The following is a 27,423-nucleotide window of genomic DNA, read 5'->3' on the forward strand; positions in this document are numbered from 1 at the left end:
AGCTCGCCACGCCAGCCAGCCGCCAGCACAGCGAGCTCCAGCGGCTGGCTGGCTGGGTAGTCCCACAACATGTGAAAGCGGGTGATAGACTGATCATCACTGATGTGTCTATTGTCTGGAGGTCACGAGGTCATTGGGCTTTTATTTCCATTTCTTTTTTGTATTTAGTTTTCCTTTCTTTTTTTTCTTTGTCTTTAAATTAGCTCTCTCTGGTGTGTAAATCTGCAGAATCCAGAGTGAAACCTGTAGATAAAGATGGGTAAATGTGCAGAATCCAGAGTGAAACGTGGATTTTTCGGTGTGTAAATCCACAGAATCCAGAGTGAAACCTGCACAGAGAGGTGCAGCAGAAACAGAAGACATGCTGTGAGTCATGGCTGAATCAAACACACCGCACCAGGTTCTTGTTTACCACAGTAGAGGGCGGAGTCTAAACGGAGTCATGGACGTGGGCGGGTTTTTCCTAAGACAGCGGTGTCCATATATGGTTCGTGACGTCAGACGCCGGAGGTTCCATTCAGATAAAACTGCTCGGCCGGAATCCCCTTGAAGGAGATGTAGGCACAGACGCTGCAGGCCGCTCGCTCCCCCGTTCCCCGTTAATTCCGGTTCAGTGTCAGGCAGGACAGCCACTTCCGGACGGCAGCATGAAGGTGAGCAGCATCGACTGCCGACGGCTGAAGAAAATCCTCAGGAAGGAGCGCGGGAGCTGCCTCATCGTGGACTGCAGACCGTTCTTCTCGTTCACGAACTCCAACATCAGAGGCTCCGTTAACGTCAATCTGAACTCGCTGGTGGTCCGGAGGTCCCGGGGAGGGCCGGTGCCTCTGCAGTTCGTCATCCCGGATGAGAGAGCCCTGCTCCGCCTCCGGGAGGGGAGCATATCGGCGATCGTCGCCCTGGACGAGCAGACGTCCCACTGGCAGAAGCTGAAGAAGGACAGCGTGGCCCAGATCGTCATCAACACGCTGTCGCATGTGTCCAGCGGGACCAGCGTCTGCTTCCTCAAGGGTCAGCTGCTTCATGCTCTCCTAGGCCAAGGGGGGGGGGGGGGGGGGGGGTCCATCTTTGTCTCCGATTGATGGACAAAAAATACACTTTTTTACGCACAGTCTCCGTCTGATTACAGGGCCATTTAATCATCATTTGTGTTCTGAATCTTCACAACATTATTTATTATTATTTGAATGATCTTAATCAGACGGAGACTGTGCGCGTAAATCCTGGATGACTCTAAAACCGACAAAACTGACAAAAACTGAACAAAGAATGTTTTTTAAAGACGTTTAGACTTAAATATTGTTTAGAATCGGTTCTTTACATGAGTTTGATTGAACTTCTTTCCCGCATTTCCCTGATTTTATTCCTGTCAGTCAGAAAGATTTTTCGTGCGTCATTGAGGGGATGAGTCAGAAGAAACATGCGATAATGGGTGTTGTAACGACTTTCAATAGTAAAGAAGAAGAAGAAAAAACGAAATTCTGTTTAACGGAGCCGAACCCGTTTCATCCGGGTCGGGTTCTGTTCTGAAACATCCGTCTGGCTCCTTCGTCCTTGTGCGTAAACGGATCCACAGATTTACCGCTGCTGTCATTAATGACGGAACCAGATTAGAGAAACTGATTCACGCCCAAAAACTACATCAGCTGTTGTTTAGTTTGTTAACTAAATATATCAATAGAAAACACATAGATTCAATTAAATATTCAGCTTGTTAACTAAATATTTCGTTAGTAAATCTAAGGTATAAATACATGAATTAAGAGGAAATATGTATTAGAAAAATGCTTTTAATATTTTATCATTGGTTTTAATATTTGGCTGCAGTAACTCCCCAAACGGCCCCATAGCTGCCTGTTTGTGGGTCTGCAGTTCTTGTGTTTGGAGCCTGTGCTCATGAGTCCTGCTTCCCACAGGAGGATACCAGAACTTCCAGTCTCAATACCCGGAGCTTTGCACTGAGGTGAAAACCACGGACCGGAGCGCAACTGAAACCGAGAAACGGGTCAACAGCCACCCGGAGAAGCATTTTCACCGCAAACCAGATTATGATCAGGTATGGGAACTCGAGGCGCTTCTTTCCGTCCCCCCCCATGCAGGTTTTATTTAGAGGTGGGTTAAAATAAAAACATTTCAGAAGAACAACACATGGGCTATCATCTGACTCCTAAAAAAAACCCTTCACCTCTGACCTTTCCTGTGTCTCAACACGAACCTTCACAGATCTGATATCGCCAGTGCGCCTCGCTGCACCTGATGGCGCAGATGTCCGTGTTCGAGTGCACCTTGACTCACATGGTTTTCGTCTTTCCTCCCCCCAGGGTAAACCTGTGGAGATCCTGCCTTTCCTCTACCTCGGCAGTGCCTACCACGCCTCCAGACAGGACTATCTCAGCGACCTTCACATCACTGCCTTGCTCAACGTGTCCCGCAGAGACCTGCAGCCCGCCAAGGGCCAGTATGAGTACAAGTGGATCCCTGTGGAGGACAGCCACATGGCAGACATCAGTTCTCACTTCCAGGAGGCTATAGAGTTTATAGGTAGGTGATAGAACCGCGCACACACACGGCCTCCCGCCTGCTGTTTTCTGTGTGTTTCTGATTATATAAAGCAGTTGAATCACCAGGCTGAAAATAGTTATGTAGACGGAACTCTTTTCCTGCAAGGAGAGAACTTGGTTTGTGTGTAAATATAACACCACATCGTCTGCGTCTTAAAAATATCTGTAAAGTCCATTTTGGGCTGTAAGTCAGACCATTTATATCCCACCTGGCTGGCTCTCATTCACAAATAGAAAGCTCTAAGAAAGGCAGCGGTAATCAGTTTAGCCCAATCATCAGCCCTCAATCCAGCACAGCCAGCTCTGCCACTCAGGATTTGCTCACTTCCCCGTTCCCTTCCGACGACCCCCCCCCCTGCTTCCTCTATCCTACTTTGCAAAATGCATGCCGTCATCACCTCTCAGGCCAAATCACATGGTGTCGGGAGTGGCCATCGAGGATGACGAGTAGATGAGCTGTTACGGAGGCAGACTGCTACCCACATCATACCTTCAGTATGTTTGGGTAACAAGAATACATCACAGAACAAAAGACACACGTGTTAGTTTGTCTTTCAAAGATGAGATAAGTGACTGCAGCAGAGGCTGACGGGGCCAAAAAAATAGGTCACAGAAAAAGAGACGGTGTGGGAGGAGAAGAGAGGTGCTGGACAATAGCACTGACATATACAACGTGGATATTTATAGACAGGCATAATGAAGGACGAATCTCACCCACGAGCAGCTTGGCTGACCTGTATTAAGCTGTAGCTATTGTGGCTATTGTGCATTGTTTGGGGATGGAGTCTCCTCATAACGCTGGCTGTTACATAAGACTGGAATTCATTATCCAAGTGATTAGGTATGGAGCGCACTTAACTATTCACCATTGTTAGATTTGGATTAGAATCAATCAGCAAATCAGAACTGGGCCGAGTGAGTGATGTAAGGAGGAGGTAATTAATGTTATTGGCATCCGGGATCAAACTAAAGCAGGTCATGTCATCTCCAGCCATTAAAACACCCACAGCTGCTGCCGCTCTCTGTCTGCACCCTCCTCCTCCTCACTAGATGGAAGTTCACGATTCATTCATATGCTTCATCAAGACTGAGCTGATTCAGCTTGACGGACATCAGTCATTGCCCTGCGGTGGTTCTCAGGAACAGAGAGAGAGGGCCCTTGATGCTTCTGTGAAGCAGAGAGCCCCGTGTAGGCGTCTGCACTGGCTGACCTGAGTGCATGTCGCTAAAGCAGACAGAGTGGCAGAGGAAGAGCGGTGTAGGTGTGCTTAGGTTTCCAGCACCAATTAAACCTTAAAAATGTCAAAAGGGACATTTAGACAGATGAAACAGGATCCGTACGAATGTGTTAGAAGTTACTGAGGGTCCCAAGCCCGGCGTCAGCATCTGACACGCCCATCGCTGAGCTGGAGGAAAACAATCAGCTGTGACTAACGCGAGCCACAGAGGTTTTTCTGTGTGCATCACTGAGACTGGTGTTTGCTGTTCTGTGTCCACTTCCATGCACAACGTAACAGCGCTCATTGATAAGTGTTAGGGGAGCATACTGCCGAAAAACTTTCAACAGCTTCCTATGAAGCTGCAGTACAGAGTACTAGTACCTAGCTTCAAGTACAGATTGATAAATCAACCCTCTGAAAATAACACGTTTTCTTCCTCCTTCCAGATCGTGTAAAGCAATCAAAGGGAAAGGTCCTGGTACATTGTGAGGCGGGCATCTCACGCTCACCAACCATCTGCATGGCTTACATGATGAAAACGCAGCACCTGCGGCTGGACGCGGCTTTCGACATCATCAAGCAGCGGCGGGCGGTTATCTCCCCGAACTTCAGTTTCATGGGCCAGCTGCTACAGTTTGAGTCGGAGGTCCTGTCCAATGCCCCGGCACTCAGCACAACGCCCCAGCCGGCCACTCCCTCTGTCCCAGAGTCCGTCTCCTTTTTCGCCAGTGACTTTACCGCCACCTTTAACACCAAAAGCTTTGAGGCGTCTGTGTTCACCTTCCCTACCTCGTGTCTGCAGTCTCCAGTCCACCACCAGTTCAAACTGAGCCCCATAACTGCACTGCCTTAAGATGAACTCTGACTGCTCGTAGTTTTACTTGAATAAAAGTGGACGATCTGTTTGTGTGGACTGCTGGAACCAGCACTGGAAAGAAGGAGGAGTCCAGTGAATAACAATTTCCCTGTCTTCTCAACTGCAGTGTTATCACAACACAGCACAGTAAAAAACTGCAATATACTTGCCTTAGCTTAATATTGTGATTTCTCTGCCTATTCACTAATATAGAGAGGCAGTTAAACCTAATTTATTTGAAAGCAATTGTCTGTTTTTTTCAATAATGTGGATATGGATATGTGTTTAATAAATGTTTTCACCAAAAGAAAAAACCTAAAAAAAACTGGTCATGTGATCATTTACCCTTGTGTTATCCTAAGCACTTTAATATTGGGAGTGGGGTCATCTAGACCCACTAGACAGTGCTCTGAACCTTTTTTCTTCAATGATTTGTGATCTTCCCTGGTGTCCATGGATTACATGAAATCTTTCCACCTTTATCCACCTTTGTCATGGTAGGGAGAACACCTCAATGGAAGGGGGGGGGGGGGTGTCATCTAAGATAGCACAAGGGTTACAGCATTTGTGTTCAGGTGGTTTGTTTATATTATAATGAATATAAACAATATATCTGGGGAATGATAAAGAATACACTAGGGAGTGCAATAAACAAGTATTGAAGCAAGAAGAAAAGATTAAACAAAAAAGCAATAAATAAAGTTGTATTTCTATGTTTTCTTTTTAAAAAAAACGATTTCACATACATGTACAAGCACACACGCGTGTCTTCTTTGTCCTTTGACTACTTCGTTTGACTGGATGAAGTTCAAGGCACCCCTCTGAGAAACCAGGGTTCGTTTCCCAAGTGTTGCCATGAGCTTCATCCAGTGTGGGTCCTAAGACCCTTCGCCCTACTGCCTAACTACAAGAGGGGCCAGGTCTCCCTGTGCCTGTCCCCAGCCCGGACAAAGTACAGGGTTGTGTCAGGAAGGGCATCCGGTGTAACAATCTCTGCCAAACCACCTGTGAGACTCCCTGAAAGCTGATTGGCTGTGGCGACCCCTGAAGGGACATGCAGAAGAGTGAACAACAACAACACATACTGAACCGCATCCTGAATCATGGGGAGAGATTTTAGTTTATGTATTTCAAACATGTTATAAAAACAACAATAGATACATTCATACACTCGCTGATAACTGTAGTCAGTCACTCAAGAGGTTTTTTCTAACAGAACTCAAGCAAAATAAAATGTTGGAAAAGCAGAAAGCTTATTAAAGCCTACTCCTTTATACCCACTGAACTTTGACAACAAGAAAACATGGAGTCAGTGCATCACATGTTCTGTTAATTGTAGATTACATGTAAATGTACATTTACAGTACTGCTTAGTAATGGCCAACTGGACTTTTTTATTGTTACTTTCTTATTAGAAATTTTTAAAACAGTTTTTCTTCCAGAATCTTTCGTTGTTGTTTTTTAATATACAACTATTGAACCGAAACAAAACCATGACCAAAAAATTAACGTTTGAACCAAATTGTGAATCTTTGTATCCCTAATATAGAGGAGAGATTTTTCTCCCTCTCAATAATAGGCCTGTGTGTGTGTGTGTGTTTGTGTAGGCCTTCATGTTTTTTGTGTGTTTATGTTACAGAAACCATGTAAACCAAGAGTTTTGTAACTTTGTTTGCCACGTTGTACAAAACCAAACAGCCCAAGCTAAGGATAGTAATGAGATAGCAAAATATTTTCCTTTGCTCTACAGTATTGTGCATAAATTCTCATGAATGTTGATAGTATTTAGTTACTGTGACTGTACGTTTGTGACATGGCTCTTCTATATCTTCATCCAAAGACCAAGATAAACTTTTAGGCCAATTTGTTCAAACGGGTCATTTTAAAAATAAAAGTATTTTACTCTTGTAATCACATGTTTTCTTAATGTGAGGAACTGGCTTCAATAGTTGACAGTTACCGGCTGAACGGACATCGTCTACGGTAGTTATGCTTGAATCAGGAGGAAGCGTCAGCGCGAAGCTGCGCTTTGGCGCCCAGAACGTCAGAGGCAGAATGTACCAACTGTGACGGGAAAAAGATTTACACGTTTCACACGTTTAACAGTTCACACAGAAAAAAAAATGTACATATTTCAAAGAAAAAAATTATATAGACATTCATGCTACTGCTCGGGTTTGTCCAGGTCCTCGAATTCAGCCTAACATCTTTACCACAACCCTATTTTGACATAATGGAACAGGCCTTTCCATCCCGCCCCCGCCGCCATTTTCCATGTTGTTCTGTTTTGGTGAATTCGTTTCATTTTAGTTGAATACAAACGTTTATCTTGTAACATTTGATTAGTAAGATTACCGGAATCTTGGGTTTGGTGGAGAGGAGTTTAATCTCCAGCGTTTTTCCAAGGAGACGCCGTGTTTAGGCAGCCATGTATATCAAACAGGTAAGTCATCCACTGGGTTTTTGTCTCTGCAGTGCTGCTGCTTACTTTCCCTGGTCTGGCAACAAGGCGCAGGGAACACAAAACATCTTTATACTCCCGGTCTGTAGTCTTTAATAATGTAGATATTTATTTTCTTAATCAAGCAAGCCCATTAAATGCACTCAGACGGAACTTTTAGTATTTAAATAGGACTGGACGCCCCCCTTGCCGAAGCTAAGCTAATGCTAATTTTTGTTAGCGCGGAATTGAATCCATGCGTGAATTAAGCCGAACAAAATAACATTGCGCCCACGTTTTTAATGCATATTGTTCCCCTCATACCGTACATAAACTCGCCCTCTGTCTGGAATAGCTCACAAGTTTTAAATGATAGATTTAGCATTAGCCGATGAATCCATCGCTAGCCGATCCCGGCTAGCCGAGGCCTTTTGACGGCATGTATCATACATACTACGGCATATGTGGGTGGTAACTGCTGTGGTCTGGTGCAGGTCATCATTCAGGGGTTCCGAAGTTACCGGGACCAAACTGTTGTTGATCCATTCAGCCCAAAGCACAACGTCATCGGTGAGTCTGTGCTTCATCATGATGAGTTTTGGAACACATGATTTTCCCATGTGAGTATATTTGTCTTTCTCTAAAACATGGTTCTCTCTCTCTCTCTGTTTGATTTTCAGTTGGAAGAAATGGGTCTGGAAAAAGTAACTTTTTCTATGGTATGTGGGCTTCATTTACAAAGTTTAGTTAGTTTAAATCTTTCCATTGTAGCTAAATCCAAACCTTTTTGCCCCCCGCCCTAGCCATCCAGTTCGTCCTCAGTGATGAATTCAGTCATCTGCGGCCTGAACAGCGTCTGGCCCTTCTGCATGTAAGTATGATGTCGAATTTTACCACCAGATGATTTCTGACCAACCTTTTTTTTTGCATGTTAATGGAGTCATTCTTGCTTTGTTTGTTTTCTCTCTCATGGCCGTTCTCCCCGTTGCAGGAAGGAACTGGTCCACGCGTCATATCAGCTTTTGTGGAAATTATTTTTGACAACTCTGATAACCGGCTGCCGGTAGGAAAGCCTTTTCATCCGTTCTATTTCGTTTACATTTTGTATTTTTAAACTTTGGAACTTTTAACATTCCAGTCGATCAGTTTTTGCTTTAAAAGCTGGTTTTCAAAGAAAAAAAAGATTTGTTTTTATGGGCTGTTCAGAGTTTGGTGCAGGTCTGCCTTCAGTCACCAACATTTTTTCTAAATGTAGACATACAGACCTAAAGAAAGTAGAATGTTACCTGTTGATCCAAATATATGATTGATGTATTTTAGTGTTTGTGACACCTGCAGTGAGTAACCATAGAAATATTTAAAAGCAGCACCAAAGTATTTGTCAGTCACAGATTCTGCAAGCTGTCCCACATAAAAATAGACTTTGGATCTGTATCATTCGTCATAGACGCAGTTTAACTGTGTGAGACAGAATAAATAATCCAGGAAACCACATTGTTTAATTTTTACAGATTTTATTTGTACAATGGAGCAGAAAATAAGTATTTGATCAATAACTAAAGTTAACCTCAGTACTTTGGGAAGTAACTTTGCTTTTCCAGGTTTGCATTATTTAACAGCTCACAGGCCTGTTACGTCTGTAAAGTCCCACTCTGATCATCATCTGATCTGTTTTCAAAGCGTTCTCGTGGTCTTTTTATTATGATGATGCATTCTTTAGGCAAAAAACCTCTGTTGTTTTGTACGTCATAGTTTCTGCAGAGCGGCAGGAGTTCATTAGAAATTCACCTCTAAATTGTGGGTGGGACTGTTTGGGTGGAGCACCCCCCCTTCCCTACCTTCCCCATTGCTCAGAGCAGGGAGTTTGTGGCCCCGCCCAGCGTATTTTCTACGTCACAAATACAATCCTTTTACAACTGCATTTCTTCGTCTGCTCCCCGGATTCACAACGATGAGAATAAAAGACTCAGAAATGCAGTTTTAGTCCTAATTTTCTTTATGAATGTCCCCGTCATCAGAAATATACCACAAGAACATTCTAAAAACACCATTTTCATCGCAGTGGGTCTTTAAGAAGCTCTCGTTATTACTCAGATTACTTATTAGAACAATATATAGAAACTTTAAAATACTGGCAACCTGCCTCCACCTGTGGCCCCTTAATGGTCTTATTTATTTGTCTTTATATCTTGTTAATGATGATCATCGCTGATCTTTCATTTTTTAGTGGAACAACTTTCAGAATCGGTTCTGCCACTTACATATTGTTGTACTGCTCCTAACATGAAAGGGATTCACAAACATTAAAGCTGAATTATAGCTTTGTTGATCACAGACCAAGTGAGAATTTTGTCCTTTCAGATTGACAAAGAGGAAGTCTCTCTTCGTCGTGTCATTGGTGCAAAGAAGGACCAATATTTCTTGGACAAGAAGATGGTGACGTGAGTTCTTGCTGAGCTGTGACTGCTTCTGTCCCTGTTATCACAGAGAATGACAAATGTAGGATTAAACGTCTTCCACATGCTGTTGTTGCAGTAAGAACGACGTCATGAACCTTCTGGAAAGCGCCGGTTTCTCTCGCAGTAACCCATACTACATCGTCAAACAGGGAAAGGTGAGAAAGATGTAATAGCAACTTCACAGTTCTTCAATCCAAAATACTCCCCCATGACGTTTCCTGCTCACCAACCCTTTCAGGAACTCTCTGCCATATTAGGGTAGATGGCCTTTTAGTTTCATTTGAAGCCTTTGTCGTTTTCAAAAATGTTACATTTCCATCTTTATCTTTATTTCATAAAGATTAATCAGATGGCCACAGCACCTGACTCCCAGCGGCTGAAGCTCCTGAGAGAAGTGGCGGGAACACGGGTGTATGATGAACGAAAGGAGGAGAGCATTTCTCTCATGAAGGAAACAGGTGAAAGCTTCGTAATGCAGTTCATCAAGACCTAATAAATCCATTAAACATGCTAGAATTCACTTTAGTTTGCACATTCATTTTTCTACATTGGCTAATTTTCTACAGTTTCTACTTCTTTAGTGTCACACTGTAGAAAAAGTTCTGTCTTAAAAAAACCATTGTGTGTTTTCCAGAGGGCAAGCGAGAAAAGATCAATGAGTTGTTGAAGTACATCGAGGAGCGTCTTCACACTCTGGAAGATGAGAAGGAAGAGCTGGCCCAGTACCAGAAGTGGGACAAGATGAGGAGAGCTCTGGAGTACACCATTTACAACCAGGAGCTGAATGAAACCCGCGCCAAACTGGACGAGGTAACCAGAACAGAACACACAAAACCTGGTGAAAGGCGGTTAGGATCAGGAGACAAAAAGCAGTTTCCTCCTCAAAACCGGAGTGTTCCACACATGACAGACAACACAAAGTTTAGATATGTAGATTAGTTTTATTTAGGGTGTTTTTGGTACATCCTCTATACTTTCCATTGTGTTTTTTCCAGTTGTCCAGCAAGAGAGAGACCTGTGGAGACAAATCCAGACAACTGCGGGATGCCCAGCAAGATGCTAGAGACAAAGTGGAGGTATTTAAAAACATTAAAGGGCCGATATCGTGCAAAATCTAATTTTTTGACCTTTTAAGTGTTGTTAATGTTCATTCCTCACTAAAAACAATCCAAAGTGGTATTTTGATCCATTCACACATTTCTGAATGTAGCTTGGTTGGTAAGGTGGGAAGCTACCATGCAGGAAACCAGGGTTCGATTCCCGGAGGGGAATGAGCAATGGTACTGGGGGCAATTACCATATCAATGGCGAACATCACCCAGTGAGGGTCCTTAGGCAAGACCCTTAATGCTACTGCCTCCCGAGCGCAGTTCAGCTGCAGCTCACCGCTCCCCAAGGGGGTGGGTCAAATGCGGAGAAGAAAATAAAAAAATAGCTGCCCTCTGGGCACCAGCCCCTCCCAATCCACAAAAACTAGTGGGTTCTCTCATTGTGACATCACAAAGTGAGGAACCGCCCCCTTCCAGGAAGAGTCTGCACTGCCAGCCCCGCCCCAACAGACACGCCCACTTTCTCAGTGATGAGCTGAACGCTTTTATTTTCTATGAACAATATGAACGTCCATCTTTGCAAAAGTTTAGATGTTGTTTGTTTTTGTGGGAGAAACGTAGACGTGCTGCCAAAGCCGACTTTAGGATGATGTCATGAAATAGGCGGCACCCACAAGGAGAGAAAGGCGGAGCCTCAGAGATCGAGTCGTCTTACCTCCGGGTTTTTAAAAAGCTCAGGAAAATAATATCGAATTAGAAACATACGTTCTTTTGTGTGCCAAAGTTAATATATGATCATAAACACGGATAATGTTTGCTGTAAAAAGCTTTAGAATAGCATGAACAGACCCTTTACAAACAAACTGTACAGCTGTCAGTGCTGCACCTTCAGTCTGTGTTGGTTTGGGTTTGTTGTTCATGCAAATACATTTTAGACTACAGTTGTGTTTCACTAATAAATCTTTTTTCAAAGTGCATACAAATTCATGATTAGAAGAAAAACATTTTCACAAGTTTATTTTGTTAATTTGTTTATGTCCAAATGGAAAATATCCTCTGCAGATGAATTTTGAAGAGATGTAAATGTTTACATCTAACGATGTTTAGCTTATTTCTTACATACCAACTATAGTAGTCAGATTATGAACACATGAATTGCCAGAAGTAAAAAAAGAAAAAGAAAAGAAAACACTAAACATTTCAGTTATACAAAGAAAAGCCCATTCTATGGAACTGGAAATAGACAAACAATTTAAAATGGTTAATGTCCAACAGAGGTTGACTAAGCCTTGGACATCATTTCCACACAGGTTTGATCCCCTTCAACCTCTTCTGTCTGCATTAAAGCAGTGCTGGAACGCCGGCGGCATCAAACCTTTAGGCGCTGCAGCTGAACAGCTGTACAGCTGCATGGGGCTGTTTTGCTGTGTCCAGGGGGCAGTTACAGCTTGAGAGGCTCCCTAAACAAACATGGCTGCGCCAGCATTCTGCAGTGGCAGACACATGACTCTGGTGTGCATCTAGCTGTTCAGCCAGGGCTTCATCCTACAAGATAGAGAAACAAAAATCCCAGCTGCGCCAGAACTGCCCGATGCCTGAAGAACAAGATGGTAAAGATACATAGCTTCCCCACAAACCCCACAGAGCTGGTTTCAAATGAAGAATAAGAGCAGAGAAAACTGCAAGTATCACACATTAATGCAGGATTTTGCAGGAAACATCATTTCTTCAGCAGGAAGACTGTATTCTGTTCAGCTAACCGTTTGGTCCACAATTTCTGTTTGGAACTGGATCTGCTTTGTACAACAAGCCACAACACAGAAATACAAACGGGAAACTTAATGGTGTTCCGAACCTTTGAACAGACTGTGTCATGTTTCTTTATATACAGAGTTTAAGCATTTTGAACATTAATGTTAATGCAGTTGTTTCTGTTCTGCGTGTTGCTTGAGTGGTCCTCAGAAAGCACCTCATTTCTTTTACCTAGGAAACGGAGCGTGTTGTGCGGGAGCTGAAGTCCAAGATCTCTGCCATGAAGGAGGAGCGAGAGCAACTGTCGGCAGAGCGCCAGGAGCAGATCAAGCAGAGGACCAAGCTGGAGCTGAAGGCCAAGGACCTGCAGGACGAGCTGGCAGGCAACAGCGAACAGAGGGTACGGAAGCTTCCCAAGTGCGTCACACTGCACACGTGATGCTGGAGCAGAAACTGTCCAGCATTCCAGGTTGTCCCAAGGCGCGAATGCACACTTGGGCTTGGAATTCACTATATATATGTATATATGTATATATGTATGTATGTATGTATGTACTATACTCAGACACTTGCTGAAGAGCTACATTTTACTGAGACATTTTGTTTTTTCCACACAAACTTTAGCAAACTGTTGAAGAAAACCAACAAAAAGAAAGTGCAACTTGTTTTTACTTTGTTCCCTCCCCAGGACTCTGGCCCCACACGCCTCAGCCACACAGCACAGTAGCTTCAGTCCATGACACTCAGTGATAAGTTCTCTAAATTGCTCTTTCCCGTTCAGAAACGCCTGCTGAAGGAGCGTCAGAAGCTTCTGGAAAAAATCGAAGAGAAGCAAAAGGAGCTGCAGGAGACTGAACCTAAATTCAACATGGTGAAGGAGAAAGAGGAGCGGGGCATTTCCAGGTAAAGATGGGTCAGCCGCTCATCCAGAGGGACACCCCAAGCAGATCAAACTGGTTCAAAGGCCTTTTAGTTTTGAAGAATTGAGTCAAACAAGTGAAGAGTTCTCTGTTGTTCATTCTATTTATGGGTTTTAAAGTGGCAAATGCTCCTGTGAAATTCACAAGGTTTCTGTTTCATAATGGTAAAAGGTTGATGCCTTCCTAAACTGTAACGAACTTCCTGCCCAGACTCGCCCAGGCCACGCAGGAGAGGACCGACCTGTATGCCAAGCAGGGCCGTGGCAGTCAGTTCACCTCCAAGGAGGAGAGAGACAAGTGGATCAAGAAAGAGCTGAAGTCTCTGGACCAGGCCATCAACGATAAAAAGAGGCAGATCGCAGCCATCCACAAAGACCTGGAGGACACAGAGGCTAACAAAGAGAAGAACCTGGAGCAGTACAATGTGAGACTCTTGAAAACTCCTCCAGTGTTCAGAGCTTGATTAATGACTGTGGAATAGGGCTAAAATGGGCGTCATTCAAAAGGCCAGCTTTTTCATGCTTACCTGCACCTGCAGTCAATGGATTATTTTAACCCATTTTCATTCTGTCTTTAGAAACTTGACCAAGATTTAAATGAGGTTAAAACTCGTGTTGAAGAGCTGGACAAGAAGTATTACGAGGTGAAAAACAAGAAAGATGAACTCCAGAGTGAAAGAAAGTAAGGTTTCCTCTAACATTGTGTTTTGTAACGGCTGGTCTCAGTGAGGCTGAGACCTTCTCTCCCGTCTTCTTTGTTCTTCAGAACATTGCTCAGAACCCACCACGAGGCTGTTGTTCTGTTTATTACCAACTGTTTGGTTGTGTGTCACACTGAGGCTTAGTGCAACAATCGGTCTGGCATTTGGTGTCTGTTTGCAGTTTTGATCAATAAATGGCATCAAGGAATGTCCTGAAAAAACACATTTAAAGGATTTTTTGAGCAAATTTACCTTTGATTTCAGATGGATTTCACACATTTGTGTTTAGTTCTAAAAAAGAAATACACACCGTGTTTTTGTTTAGTTACTGTTTGACCATTTAGATTTCAGTGAGAGCATAATAATGGATGCATTGGTAATTGGTTGAATGCTATAAAGTATTCATCCAAATGTTTTCCTGTTTCTCTTTCTTTATTCTAGTGACTTCCTCCACTTTTTGTAGCTTAACTCCTCCTACAATATTTCAGCTATATTATCCATTCAACTTTTCAAATGTTCAACTCTTTCAGCTTTTTCCAGCTATGACTTTTGCTCCTTCAAACCCCTAAACTTTTCCAGATATTCCAGGATTTTTGCCTCCATTGAAATAAATGGGGAATCCTTGGTGCAGAAGCTCGCTGGTTCGATTCCCGATTCTGGCATTTTTCACAGAAATATCTATTTTGTTATTGTGCTGTTTTCACTTTATTTATGGTCAACTTTGATCATTCTTTCTTTATTTTTTTTCTCCAATTATTTTCCTTTTAAGTTTCATTTTCATTCAGCAATACAGCATTCAAACCTGCTTTTTCTTCTGGAAATGCAGCTCCTTCTAGTTTAAAGATGGATATTCATTTCAATACCTTAAAAACTAGAAAGCTGAGTTGCATCTTCAACTCTGGTTTATATATTGTTAACCATAAATGTCTGTACTGACCTCAGTGTGAGATTCTATGCAGTTTTAATAGAAGAGGGTAGCATCTCCCCTCCTCTCTTTAGCTTCCATGCATGATTCATTTTGGACAGAATTCTGATCAAATCCTTTCTTGCCTGTGTTTTTAGATGGGGATATTTTGTTAGTGTCATGGCTGCCGTGCGTCTTTGGTCTTTTTAGTGACCTGATGTAACCGTGTGTGCGCGCTCGTGTCTGTCCAGCTACCTGTGGCGTGAAGAGAATGCGGAGCAGCAGGCCCTGGCAGCCAAACGGGAGGATCTGGAGAAGAAGCAGCAGCTCCTCCGAGCCGCCACTGGCAAGGTCTGTGTCGCCACGCTCCACTGCATAATTATTGACTTAGAATAAGGTAAAGGTGTGGTCAACAGCTCTGCAGGGACATCATCGCTGTGTTTGCTCATGTCAGTTCAGCTTTGGACCTAGTTTCTGCAGTACTTTGAGAGTGAGACTGGACCAAAGAGGATAAATTCTAAGCAAAGAGCCTCACTTTGTAAGTGAGTCCACTTTATGATCACACAAAAGACCCATTTTGTGAGTCACTGGGCTGTCAGGGCAGGCATATCATTCATATGGCCCCCTCCTTGTGATAGCTGGCTAAATTTATATATGACTCACCCTCCCTGCCTCATCTAGACCACTCTTCCGAGTGTATACATCAATCGAATGTCATCTCTGGATAATGTCCTCTGAAGTGAAACGTTTTACCGTCGTTTTTTGTGTCGTTAGCCCGGCTCATCAGGCTTTTTCTGCTCTCTTTGATCTACCTAACCCCATCTTTTAGATTTGCAGCAAATGCTTCATTTTACGGTTCCACAATGTTGACAGCAACAGTTGCTTACATTGTCTGTTGAGGAAAAGGCCTCCCATAAATCAACTACTTTGGCGCACACATGCAGTTTACACAGAACAAAATCATGGAGTGCAGGCAGTAAAAGGAAAAGATTGAGTCATTTTCAACTTGAGTTTTAGGCGTCATATGCTTTGGTTTTGGATCCATCCATTTTCTTAAGCTGCTGAATCCCTTTCGGGGTCACGGGTTGGTTTCAAAGAAGACCTTATTATTATGTTTTCCCCACGCAGGCCATTCTGAACGGCATTGACAGCATCAATAAAGTCCTGGAACACTTTCGGAGGAAGGGCATCAACCAGCATGTCATCAATGGTTACCATGGCATTGTCATGAATAACTTTGAGTGTGAGCCTGCTTTCTACACTTGTGTGGAGGTGACTGCTGGAACAAGGTGATCATTTCTTTTTATTCGGCTGTACTTGTTGCGTTGGCTGTAATTTAACTCTGCAGAAGTATTTTAAAAGCAGCTAACCACCAAACTTTGTGTTCCACTTTAGTCAAGCTAAACAAAGAGTGTTTTGGAGGACCATAAACTGGCAATTTGCTTTCTCACCTTATCTAAACTGAATCTTAAACCTCAGTGGGGATGTAAATAATCTACAATGGAAATATTAAGATTTGTGGGGCATTTCAGAGGGGATTTAAACATTTACAGTAAACACATAGTTGGTGTTTCGATGGATATCAGCTTACATGTCTCTTACTGTTGAGGGCAATGTGGGTCCAAGTGTTCTGCCCAAAGGCACTCTGACTAGAATTTGAACCCATGAGCAATCGTTCGGCAGATGGCTTCTCAACGAAATAGCAGCTTGTTGAATTGAAGGCTGCTTTGTTCAATCTGTGTCCTTGTTTGCATTTTTGTCTGTCTGTGGTGTTTAGATTTAGGGAAACCGCCGTTTTTGGTATTCGTTTGGTTGCTTTGGGACTTCATGGTACATCGGATGTACACAAAAGTGGAGGTCTTGACATCTTTGTCTAAATGAATTTACCGAATTCACGTTAATTTGCTCCTCTGTGTAATGCCAGTGCAGTGTTCCCTCATTCATCGCGAGGGTTACATTCTAGAAATAAACCCTGATGGGGATATAGAACCATTTCCCCTTAAAGGAAAATTCTGTTGGATGTAGACCAAGTGGACCACAGAAGACTTTCTGATGTTACACTAATGTCACCATGGATTCTAGGTGTTTAAGGCTGTAAAACTCCTCACTACACACTTTCTACACTTTTCTCAGACAGACCTGAGCATTTTCCCGCTTTTCTCTCAAAGTTCAAACCTTCATAGGAAAATAAGCCCAGTATTATAGAATGGAAACAAAGATCTGATTGCGATGAGGGTTTATGTAGATTTGGCAAACTGAACCCATTCTGTACAGGAGATATGGCACAGACGAGGTCAGCAGCCAATCAGGATGCAGAACATACCAGGTGCTGTAAAATAAAAAGGTGAAGCGCGATATACTGAGGGAAGACTATATGTGGTAAACTGTAAGGGTTATGACCTTTTTATCTACTACTGTACAGCTGGATTAGATAGACGGTCATTTTTATTTTTGTTGTTGTTTCAGATATCTCTTTACATATAGTGACAACTATAAATAAAAAAGAGATCTCATGCATTTCAGGTTGTTTTACCACATCGTAGAAACAGATGAAGTCAGCACCAAAATACTGATGGAGTTCAACAAAATGAACTTGCCTGGAGAAGTCACGTTCCTTCCACTGAGCAAGCTGGATGTCAGGGACACGGCCTACCCAGAAACCAATGTAAGAACCCTTCAGCAAAGCTTCATTTGGACTTTACCTGGAAGTGGGGATAACTGACTGCTGTGTTGGAACTAGGGTTGTTAGGATCAATCAGTGAATCGATTTATCCAACCAGATCGATCTGTATGAGGCAAGTTGTTAATCAAATCTAATCTGGAAAATACCATCTGGATTGAGGGACGGTAGATTTTTTTACTAAAAGCTATGTGCCTCACAGCCATCAGCACACGTGTGATGTCAGCAAAAACTGACCATCATTCCAGTCCAATGTGTAGACAGACTGTGAATAAAGTCATGTGACCATCCAGTGTCTAGAATGTTCTAAGAATGTTCCCTTTGGATTCTTTGGATGTGGAAAAACAACAGTGGTGAACTTTAGGAAACTAACATGTGAATGGATTTGACATTCATTCTAGTTTACTTGTTGGTTTGGACACAGATTTCATTTAACTTGATGATCTGGAAGAAATCCAAGAATGACAGCATGAAGCCAAATCGACTGTGAAATGTATCATCACCTCAAATTACTACGATATGAACCGAGTCGTCGTTGAAATGAATGGTTGCACCTCTAGTTGGATGCTATAATAATGTTGTGTAGGACTTGGTCGATTCATTGCTTACCTTTAGACCTTAAGGTATAAATGTGTTTTAATCTGAACATTTCTGTTCCTAAAGGATGCCATCCCCATGATCAGCAAGCTGCGCTACAGCCCCAACTTTGACAAGGCCTTCAAGCATGTGTTTGGAAAGACCCTAATTTGTCGCAGCATGGAAGTTTCCACCCAGCTAGCCCGAGCTTTCACCATGGACTGTATCACTCTGGAGGGTGAGCTTTCCGTGCACTTTATTCTTCTCACACATTAATGGATGCTAAAGGCTTCAGTTTTGTCTTGAGATAGAGACCGTTTTTTCAACCGTTTTGCCAATCGTGATTCTGCACGGTCGTGCTTTTGCTTCATTCTTTTTCTTCCTTCCAACCGCTGATCTTTATAACTCTTGTCTTTTTTAACCTCTGCTCTTTGGTGGGCTTCACAGTCCCTCGGTTTTCAATTTGTATGTGAAAACCATCTTGATTCACCTACAAGGGATCTGAGACGTCCATGTTTTAGGCCAGACAGAAAAATACATGTATTTTCTGATTCAGAAGAGCTTTAAAAGCAGATAAACTCTGGTGTGAGGCGAGCAGTCATGTGAAAAAGTGATCTGAAGATGGTTTTATGGCGCTTCTGCTTCTTTACAAATGTGATTTGCCTCTAGGTGATCAGGTCAGCCACCGTGGCGCTCTGACTGGAGGCTACTACGATACGAGAAAGTCTCGCCTAGAGCTCCAGAAAGACATGAGGAAGGCTGAGGAGGAGCTGACTGAGCTGGAAGCCAAGCTGAATGAAAACCTGCGCAGGAACATCGAACATATCCTTTATGAAAGGGCAGTCCGAAGCCCGTTCACACCTAACGAGCATTCACCTGCACTGGTGTGACGTCCACTGCTCTGAGTTACAGTCAGTGTTTGTTTCAGGCAGACCGGCAAACATCTGTGTAGTCATTTTAAATGAAGTTCCTGCTAACTCACAAACCTCTTCTTTAACTTCTAATGGGCTCTGTGCATTCACTAATAATTCTTATAGATTTAGCAACGTTTTTCCTGAGCAGCAAATCATTTCTGTACAAAAGAACCAAAAATGTTCCCTTTTTTACAAATGAACATTTTTACTTGTCAAGAGGTAGAATTGTGCATAACTCTTAGCACTGACTATATGTAGAAAAGCATTACACCGAACATTTGTACTTACTGTAAACATCAATACTTGTACTTCAGTATAGAAGTACCTGGTACTTCAGTACTTACCAAACAAAGGTATAATGAAGAAAACAGTTGCACTCTGTGTTGCTAGGAGGCCTCCGTGATAGACCGCCGTTCTTTGGCTCGTGTTTCCAGCTCGGTTCTCCCGCTTTAACGCTGCGGCACAACTGGATGGTGACGCTGGAGATGCTGCTCATGTTGGACGTGTAGCAAAGCTGCAGACACCTCTTTCATTGTGTTTGACAGCAAACTCCACCCTGCAGATGTGTGTGCCGGGGGCACGTCTTCAGTGTGTGAATGTGTGTGTGCATGGGTGAATGGGACTGTGACTGTAAAGTGCTTTGGGCCTTCGAAAGAAGGTAGAAAGTGCTTTATAAGCATATGCCATTTACCATTTGCTTCAAACATTTGTCTCCACTCCATCAATATCTCCATTGTTCTCAGCATGAGCTAGCAGCTAGCACTAGTTCTGCTGCTCTGGTCCCTGGGGTGGGGCAATTAGTGATTTGGTAATTTCTTGAGGGGAGGGGGGCGTCTGTTTATGTGGCTGTTGGAGCTAAAAGAGCGATGGCAAACGACACACAGAGAAGTACACACTTAATGCACTGAGGAAAACTGCTGTGAAGGTCGTACTCTGCAGTTGGGTTTTATATTGTTGCATACAGACCACCAAACAGTCACATTTGCATATTTGGCTGTAAAATTTAGGCTGTTTTTAACAACAACAAAAAACTTGCTCTGTGTTTTAGGTTTTGGATGACAAGTCCTATTAGTAAAATATAAAGTCTTTAGCTCCAGGTTAGAGAAATGGAATTTGCAGAAAAGGAAAGTTGTCCCAGCGTTTGCGTTTGTGGCGTGTGGCGGTATCTTCCATGGAAGCTCATGAGTATAGAAGGCAGAGCGTCATCACTGGGGTGATTTCTCTCAGCGGAAGCTTTATTTTGAACAGGGATTACATCCACTGGAGTTATGTCGCTGCCTCCAAGCCAGCAGGAAGAAGGCTTAAGCAGGTCAAGAAGGATTAGTGTGTCCTGGGCCATATCTGCCAGAACCATGACTCATTTCAGGACAGCTCCTGAAGGAAAAAACAAGGGGATCAGAGAGGGTTTCATTTGGGTTTCTGCATGTGTGGTGGGGTTTTCTCTTTAACTGAGCGTCAGAGGAAAGAAACCGTTCAACCTGGTTTTCTGTATGTCAATCAGGACGTAGTGATAGAAGGTCTTTTCTAGTCATGTTGAGTCTGACAGAACATTCAGCCCTCTTGCTCACAGGACTCAGCTGTCCTGTTGATAAACGGGCGATTGAGACTATCCTCCCTATTTTCAGCTAATCAGGTTTGACTCTATCCATAACAGTTGTAAGCATTGTTACTGTGAATGACTGGAGATGATTGAAATCACATGTTTTTATTTGTTGTTATTTTGCATCGTGACTCTTCTTAGATGGGATTTATTTGGTCATAATTGCTTTACAGAAGTTGCTTCTGGTCTGCTGGTTTCATTAACATTTAATTAGAAAAACAAGGAGGACAAAAGGAGGCCTTCTGTGTTTTTGCTGCTTGTCACATTTGTGTTGTTAGTGTTTGTTTTGGTCATTATTTTTCCTCTGTGGAGATGGTTTTATTTGTAGGAGTGATGTGGAGAAAGACTTCAGGGACGTGTTTGAGGAGCTGTCTGCTTCACATGACGTAGAGGCTGGAAAAACCAGTAAGCCATTAGAACCATGGAGGCGCATTAAGGGGGAGCTGGTACAGTCACATCCGTCGTTCTCCTTAACCGTTGCTCCACGCATCAACAACGAGATTGACCAGCTGATGAATCAGATGCAGCAGATCGAGACCCAGCAGAGGAAGTTTAAGGCATCCAGAGACAGTATTCTGTCTGAAATGAAGATGCTGAAGGAGAAGAGGCAGCAGTCAGAGAAGACATTTATGCCCAAGGTTGTTTCCTTCATTTATTCTTAGTGAAACTTTTGGTCAACATGCACATTGTTGCTTTGTTTTGTCATGTTCGTGCTACTCATCATTCCTGTCCTTCTGCAGCAACGCAGTCTCCAAAGTCTGGAGGCCAGCCTTCATGCCATGGAGTCCACCAGGGAGTCCTTGAAGGCTGAACTGGGTACAGATCTCCTCTCTCAGCTCAGTCTTGAGGACCAGAGGCGTGTAGACGACCTGAACGATGAGATTCGACAGTTACAACAGGTCTGCAGATGCAACCGTCCACGTCTGTGTCTTACGTTCATTGAAGGTCTTGAGAAAAATGACCACCAGACTTTTTCAGGAACAACCGTCGTGTTTGGCGATGATGGAGAGCCTGCAGTTTTGGGGATTTAGACCGCAGCGCTCTGTGATATAGTAGCCCAGTCTGTGAGCGGCAGACATGGTCTCCAGGGTTCCAGTGGGGTCTCAACAAGTCCTTTAAAAGCTCTAAACTGGCTGTTCAAATTGTTCTGTTTTATGTTGCACTTTGTTCAAACTGAATCCACCGAGAAAGTTACCTCAGCCTACTGGGTTCGCACTCCAGACTCTTTCCCTCCGTAAAATACTGTCTCGCTAACAGGTGCACTAATATTGACTTATGAGCATCAGATATAATGAGGCCGCTTTAGAAAATGCTCATCACTTCACCGACAGTCCAGAGGGGGCGTATTTGAAGCGAGCTGCTCCTCCAGCCAGTACGCCCATGAAACGGGTTCTGTGTGGCCCGAGAAGAACTGGACTTTTAACTGGAACTGGTAGAAACCAGAGAGAAAACAGTGTCTCAGTTTATTGACAGTGGGAGACTGGAGAGGGAATGCTTCCTCAAATTAATGTAGGTTTCTTATTTTTAATGCAGGATTAGTTGACTTTGCGTGTTTTCCCCGTGTACGCGTGGGTTTTCTCCTGGGTCTCCGGCTTCCTCCCGTCCAATAACATGCTTCATAGGTTAATTGGTCACTCCAAATTGTCCAAAGGTGTAAATGTGAGAGTGAATGGGCGTGTGATACGTGTGACCCTGCGACGGACTGGCGATCTGTCCAGGATGTCCCCCGCCTTCGCCCATAAGTGGCCAGGATAGGCTCCAGCAGCCCCATGACCCGAAAGGGACAATGGAAGAAGATGAATGAATGAATGAATAGTTGACTGTGTTTCAACAGCTGCTATCTGGCTCATTGCTGTACAGCTGGATAATCCCAATATTACTCCCCATAATGTCAGATTGGGGTTCGAGGGGCTGAAAGCTAGTGGGAGAGTGTAAACAGAGAGCTCTCAGCAACAGAGAGGGGAAGAGTGGGTGGGGTTTCTCCATCACTACAGTCTCGCCCACAAAAGGAGAGGATAATTTTTGATGAACATCTGCCACTCTGCAGAAACTATGTCCTAGAAACCGACAGGTTTTTAATTCTAGCTGAAAACGGCTTCATCATAATGAAAAGACCCCTGGGAGCGCTTTGAAAATGGATCAAAGTTGACCGGAGTGGGACTTTAGCAATATTGAAACATCTGGGGATTAAACGTTAGCTCCGTAAAGAGCTGCAGTGACCACCTTTGTTGCTCCGTGAAGAGCCGCAGTGACCACGTTTGTTGCTCCGTAAAGAGCCGCAGTGACCACGTTTGTTGCTCTGTGAAGAGCCGCAGTGACCACGTTTGTTGCTCCGTAAAGAGCTGCAGTGACCACCTTTGTTGCTCCGTGAAGAGCCGCAGGGACCACCTTTGTTGCTCCGCAAAGAGCCGCAGTGACCACGTTTGTTGCTCTGTAAAGAGCCGCAGTGACCACGTTTGTTGCTCCGTAAAGAGCCGCAGTGACCACCTTTGTTGCTCCGCAAAGAGCCGCAGGGACCACGTTTGTTGCTCCGTAAAGAGCCGCAGTGACCACCTTTGTTGCTCCGTAAAGAGCCGCAGTGACCACGTTTGTTGCTCCGTAAAGAGCCGCAGGGACCACCTTTGTTGCTCCGTAAAGAGCCGCAGTGACCACGTTTGTTGCTCCGTAAAGAGCCGCAGGGACCACCTTTGTTGCTCCGCAAAGAGCCGCAGTGACCACCTTTGTTGCTCCGCAAAGAGCCGCAGGGACCACCTTTGTTGCTCCGTAAAGAGCCGCAGTGACCACGTTTGTTGCTCCGTAAAGAGCCGCAGGGACCACCTTTGTTGCTCCTTAAAATGCCGCAGTGACCACCTTTGTTGCTCCGCAAAGAGCCGCAGTGACCACGTTTGTTGCTCTGTAAAGAGCCGCAGTGACCACCTTTGTTGCTCCGCAAAGAGCCGCAGGGACCACCTTTGTTGCTCCGTAAAGAGCCGCAGTGACCACCTTTGTTGCTCCGTAAAGAGCCGCAGTGACCACGTTTGTTGCTCCGTAGAGAGCCGCAGGGACCACCTTTGTTGCTCCGTAAAGAGCCGCAGTGACCACGTTTGTTGCTCCGTAAAGAGCCGCAGGGACCACCTTTGTTGCTCCGCAAAGAGCCGCAGTGACCACCTTTGTTGCTCCGTAAAGAGCCGCAGGGACCACCTTTGTTGCTCCGTAAAGAGCCGCAGTGACCACCTTTGTTGCTCCGTAAAGAGCCGCAGTGACCACCTTTGTTGCTCCGTAAAGAGCCGCAGTGACCACCTTTGTTGCTCTGTGAAGAGCCGCAGTGACCACCTTTGTTGCTCCGTAAAGAGCCGCAGTGACCACGTTTGTTGCTCCGTAAAGAGCCGCAGGGACCACCTTTGTTGCTCCGCAAAGAGCCGCAGGGACCACCTTTGTTGCTCCGCAAAGAGCCGCAGGGACCACCTTTGTTGCTCCGTAAAGAGCCGCAGGGACCACCTTTGTTGCTCCGTAAAGAGCCGCAGTGACCACCTTTGTTGCTCCGTAAAGAGCCGCAGTGACCACCTTTGTTGCTCCGTAAAGAGCCGCAGGGACCACCTTTGTTGCTCCGTAAAGAGCCGCAGTGACCACGTTTGTTGCTCCGTAAAGAGCCGCAGGGACCACCTTTGTTGCTCCGTAAAGAGCCGCAGTGACCACGTTTGTTGCTCCGTAAAGAGCCGCAGTGACCATCTTTGTTGCTCCGTAAAGAGCCGCAGGGACCACCTTTGTTGCTCCGTAAAGAGCCGCAGTGACCATCTTTGTTGCTCCGTAAAGAGCCGCAGGGACCACCTTTGTTGCTCCGTAAAGAGCCGCAGGGACCACCTTTGTTGCTCCGTAAAGAGCCGCAGTGACCACGTTTGTTGCTCCGTAAAGAGCCGCAGGGACCACCTTTGTTGCTCCGTAAAGAGCCGCAGTGACCACCTTTGTTGCTCCGTAAAGAGCCGCAGTGACCACCTTTGTTGCTCCGTGAAGAGCCGCAGTGACCACGTTTGTTGCTCCGTAAATAGCCGCAGTGACCACCTTTGTTGCTCCGTAAAGAGCCGCAGTGACCACCTTTGTTGCTCCGTGAAGAGCCGCAGTGACCACGTTTGTTGCTCCGTAAAGAGCCGCAGGGACCACCTTTGTTGCTCCGTAAAGAGCCGCAGGGACCACCTTTGTTGCTCCGTAAAGAGCCGCAGTGACCACCTTTGTTGCTCCGCAAAGAGCCGCAGGGACCACGTTTGTTGCTCCGTAAAGAGCCGCAGGGACCACCTTTGTTGCTCCGTAAAGAGCCGCAGTGACCACCTTTGTTGCTCCGTAAAGAGCCGCAGTGACCACCTTTGTTGCTCCGTAAAGAGCCGCAGTGACCACCTTTGTTGCTCCGTAAAGAGCCGCAGTGACCACCTTTGTTGCTCCGTAAAGAGCCGCAGGGACCACCTTTGTTGCTCCGTAAAGAGCCGCAGTGACCACGTTTGTTGCTCCGTAAAGAGCCGCAGGGACCACCTTTGTTGCTCCGTAAAGAGCCGCAGTGACCACCTTTGTTGCTCCGTAAAGAGCCGCAGTGACCACCTTTGTTGCTCCGTGAAGAGCCGCAGTGACCACGTTTGTTGCTCCGTAAATAGCCGCAGTGACCACCTTTGTTGCTCCGTAGTCATTTTTTCCCTGCAGTGCCTTTGGGTTTTGTGAGTTTTTTACTGATCTTCCTCACATGTTCAGTCTTGTCTTTGAGCGATGTGTTTTATGTTTTTCGTTACCTGCTCTCTACAGGTTGAAACTTGATGACGGCAGTTCCAGACAAAATCAGTGCAACCCAGTTACTTGATAACATCCTCCTTCAGCCCCCTCATCCTTCTCATTACTGCTAATGAATATTGGCTTTTAGTACAGAAGTGATGAATATATTTGTGTTCAGCTATGAGAGGGCCAGCTTTTGTTTGTTCTTAGAGCGTCCTGCACCTGTGAGGAGGGACAGATTTAGAAATGTATTGTTATCCATCAATGCCGACCGTGGTTTCAGAGAAAACGTCTGTTATAAAGTTCCCATTGTTGGTTCTGGTTCTGCTGCTCCTGCTAGTGTATTCAGATGATGGAGGAGAGCTGCAGCTGTGTGTGGGACGCTCCTGGAATCTGGCATTGCCCCAACTCATTGCTGCTCGCTCCACTCTCCTCCTACTGTTGTTGCACAACAGCCCCCACCCCCATAACACTGCCCCCCACTTGTAAATTCTGTTTCTCTGATTATTGGTGACATAATTCATACTTTGGGTGAGAATAGATGTGACAGAGCAGTGTTATGTCATCCTCACATTAGAGTCAGTGTCTGGAAGTTTCTGCTTTGTGCAAACATCAGAGGGTCAAATACTGTTGGTTTGTTTTCACAGGACAACAGACAACTTCTGAATGAGAGAATCAAGTTGGAGGGGATCATGACCCGGGTGGAGACCTATCTGAATGAGAACTTACGGAAGAGACTGGATCAAGTGGAGCAGGTACATTTTGAGAGTTTTATACCGTATTCTTTGGACCAAAAGGGACACGTAAACTTTAAACCTAATACATTTTTCCTAAAATCAGCGCTGCGTCTTGTGTACGGTACAGTTTGTGTGAATTCTGGTTGTGCTGACTGACCTCAAACTGATTGTGCTACAAAAATCTTGAATAATGTTTGGGAACTACAAAGCAGGATTGCTTAATGGATCTGGGGCATTACTGCCGCTGGAATCAAGAGCCTGGTGGAGTGATGCCTCCTAATATTCTGTATCAGGACCTGAAGAATTTAGTGTATTGTTTTGTCTTTTGTGGGACAACTGAACAATGCTGAGAGTTTTCTTTCTACATTCATTCAGTATCTCACCATGAGGACACGCCCCTCCCCATGCGTTTTCCTCTGAAGCTTTTTCCCCGGCCCGACTGGCAGACAGAAGGTGACGTCTACTCTAGAATAGAAGTTGGTCGTCACCTTTTCCTCCTCAGTCCAACACGCTTGCTCCGAGAAGCGGAGAGCTTTTGTTGTAACAGCGTAGCTTAACTGTTCAGAGGGCAAACTGATCACTGGATCATCGAGGCCACATTACCTTCTCTGAGTTGAGTAGCTGGTTTGTCTCCAAGCAAACCATACGGTCCAGGATGCGATAGCTTCTCCGGTCCCTTGTGAACACTGTGCATGGCTCTCCCTCAAACCCCACAAAACAATGATTAGGGTAACCAATCCCCCCCTCCGCCTGAGTTAACCGACTGCGTCCGCAGATATTTGCCTCCCATGGGCTTCAGTTTAGGGCGACCAGCTAGAGGCTGCCGTACCGCTGAGCAACCGTGAGGAGCCTGACGAGGCCACACCCCTGGAGTGGTGAGACACTGCTTGGCGCCAAAACTGACTCTGGAGATCAGCCTCGGATCCGAGGAGGACTGCAGACGTAGTGGATTTACAAACCTGACTTATGCGGTGGACCTGCACGATGCCTGCAGAAAAGCAGATGTAAAGCTGGGTGTCAAGTGGCTCAAAGCCCCCACGAGACCTCCATGTCTCGCTACGATGGAAACGCCTCCAGAAAGCCTGATCTTCTGGTGTTTCCTCGAGAGCCTGCAGGAGGCGACCCACTTTCCACCTAGAACCTCACCCCCCCGGGCGTTCAAGAGGATGGTTTTGACCACATCCCTCCACTGGAACCTCTGCTGGTGTCTCACCTTCACCCGACACAGAGGCCCACCACAACCTCCTCGAGCCCCGCCTTGCCTTCCAAAGCAGATGGGTTTCAGTCTCGGCTGACCAAAAAGGCTGCAAGGCGGTAGCCACAT

General features: G+C 44.9%; 2 protein-coding genes across 2 annotated transcripts in view; both read left to right on the forward strand.

Annotated features, from left to right (window-relative positions):
• The first annotated feature begins 332 nt into the window (after positions 1 to 332).
• dusp5 (dual specificity phosphatase 5) lies at positions 333 to 4,958 on the forward strand. The gene is made up of 4 exons (XM_004066331.4): positions 333 to 1,011; positions 1,917 to 2,056; positions 2,322 to 2,541; positions 4,228 to 4,958. Exons 1-4 carry the CDS (start codon positions 648 to 650, stop codon positions 4,632 to 4,634), a joined length of 1,131 nt encoding a protein of 376 aa, XP_004066379.1. The 5' UTR covers positions 333 to 647; the 3' UTR covers positions 4,635 to 4,958.
• A 1,927-nt stretch (positions 4,959 to 6,885) lies between these two features.
• smc3 (structural maintenance of chromosomes 3) overlaps positions 6,886 to 27,423 on the forward strand; it is a 32,045-nt gene continuing 11,507 nt past the window's right edge. Inside the window, exons 1-22 of the mRNA XM_004066330.4 lie at positions 6,886 to 7,080; positions 7,572 to 7,647; positions 7,758 to 7,796; positions 7,881 to 7,948; positions 8,069 to 8,140; positions 9,439 to 9,518; positions 9,613 to 9,691; positions 9,877 to 9,994; positions 10,171 to 10,346; positions 10,532 to 10,612; positions 12,573 to 12,737; positions 13,119 to 13,240; positions 13,468 to 13,681; positions 13,835 to 13,938; positions 15,113 to 15,212; positions 15,990 to 16,150; positions 17,385 to 17,526; positions 18,205 to 18,355; positions 18,787 to 18,939; positions 21,118 to 21,269; positions 21,372 to 21,530; positions 26,010 to 26,117. Of these exons, the coding sequence (XP_004066378.1) occupies positions 7,066 to 7,080; positions 7,572 to 7,647; positions 7,758 to 7,796; positions 7,881 to 7,948; positions 8,069 to 8,140; positions 9,439 to 9,518; positions 9,613 to 9,691; positions 9,877 to 9,994; positions 10,171 to 10,346; positions 10,532 to 10,612; positions 12,573 to 12,737; positions 13,119 to 13,240; positions 13,468 to 13,681; positions 13,835 to 13,938; positions 15,113 to 15,212; positions 15,990 to 16,150; positions 17,385 to 17,526; positions 18,205 to 18,355; positions 18,787 to 18,939; positions 21,118 to 21,269; positions 21,372 to 21,530; positions 26,010 to 26,117 (2,535 nt within the window). The 5' untranslated portion in view covers positions 6,886 to 7,065. The remainder of the gene's footprint in view (positions 7,081 to 7,571; positions 7,648 to 7,757; positions 7,797 to 7,880; positions 7,949 to 8,068; positions 8,141 to 9,438; positions 9,519 to 9,612; positions 9,692 to 9,876; positions 9,995 to 10,170; positions 10,347 to 10,531; positions 10,613 to 12,572; positions 12,738 to 13,118; positions 13,241 to 13,467; positions 13,682 to 13,834; positions 13,939 to 15,112; positions 15,213 to 15,989; positions 16,151 to 17,384; positions 17,527 to 18,204; positions 18,356 to 18,786; positions 18,940 to 21,117; positions 21,270 to 21,371; positions 21,531 to 26,009; positions 26,118 to 27,423) is intronic.

The sequence above is a fragment of the Oryzias latipes genome, chromosome 1 (genome assembly GCF_002234675.1).
Source record: "Oryzias latipes chromosome 1, ASM223467v1".
In the NCBI taxonomy this organism is placed as follows: Eukaryota; Metazoa; Chordata; class Actinopteri; order Beloniformes; family Adrianichthyidae; genus Oryzias; species Oryzias latipes.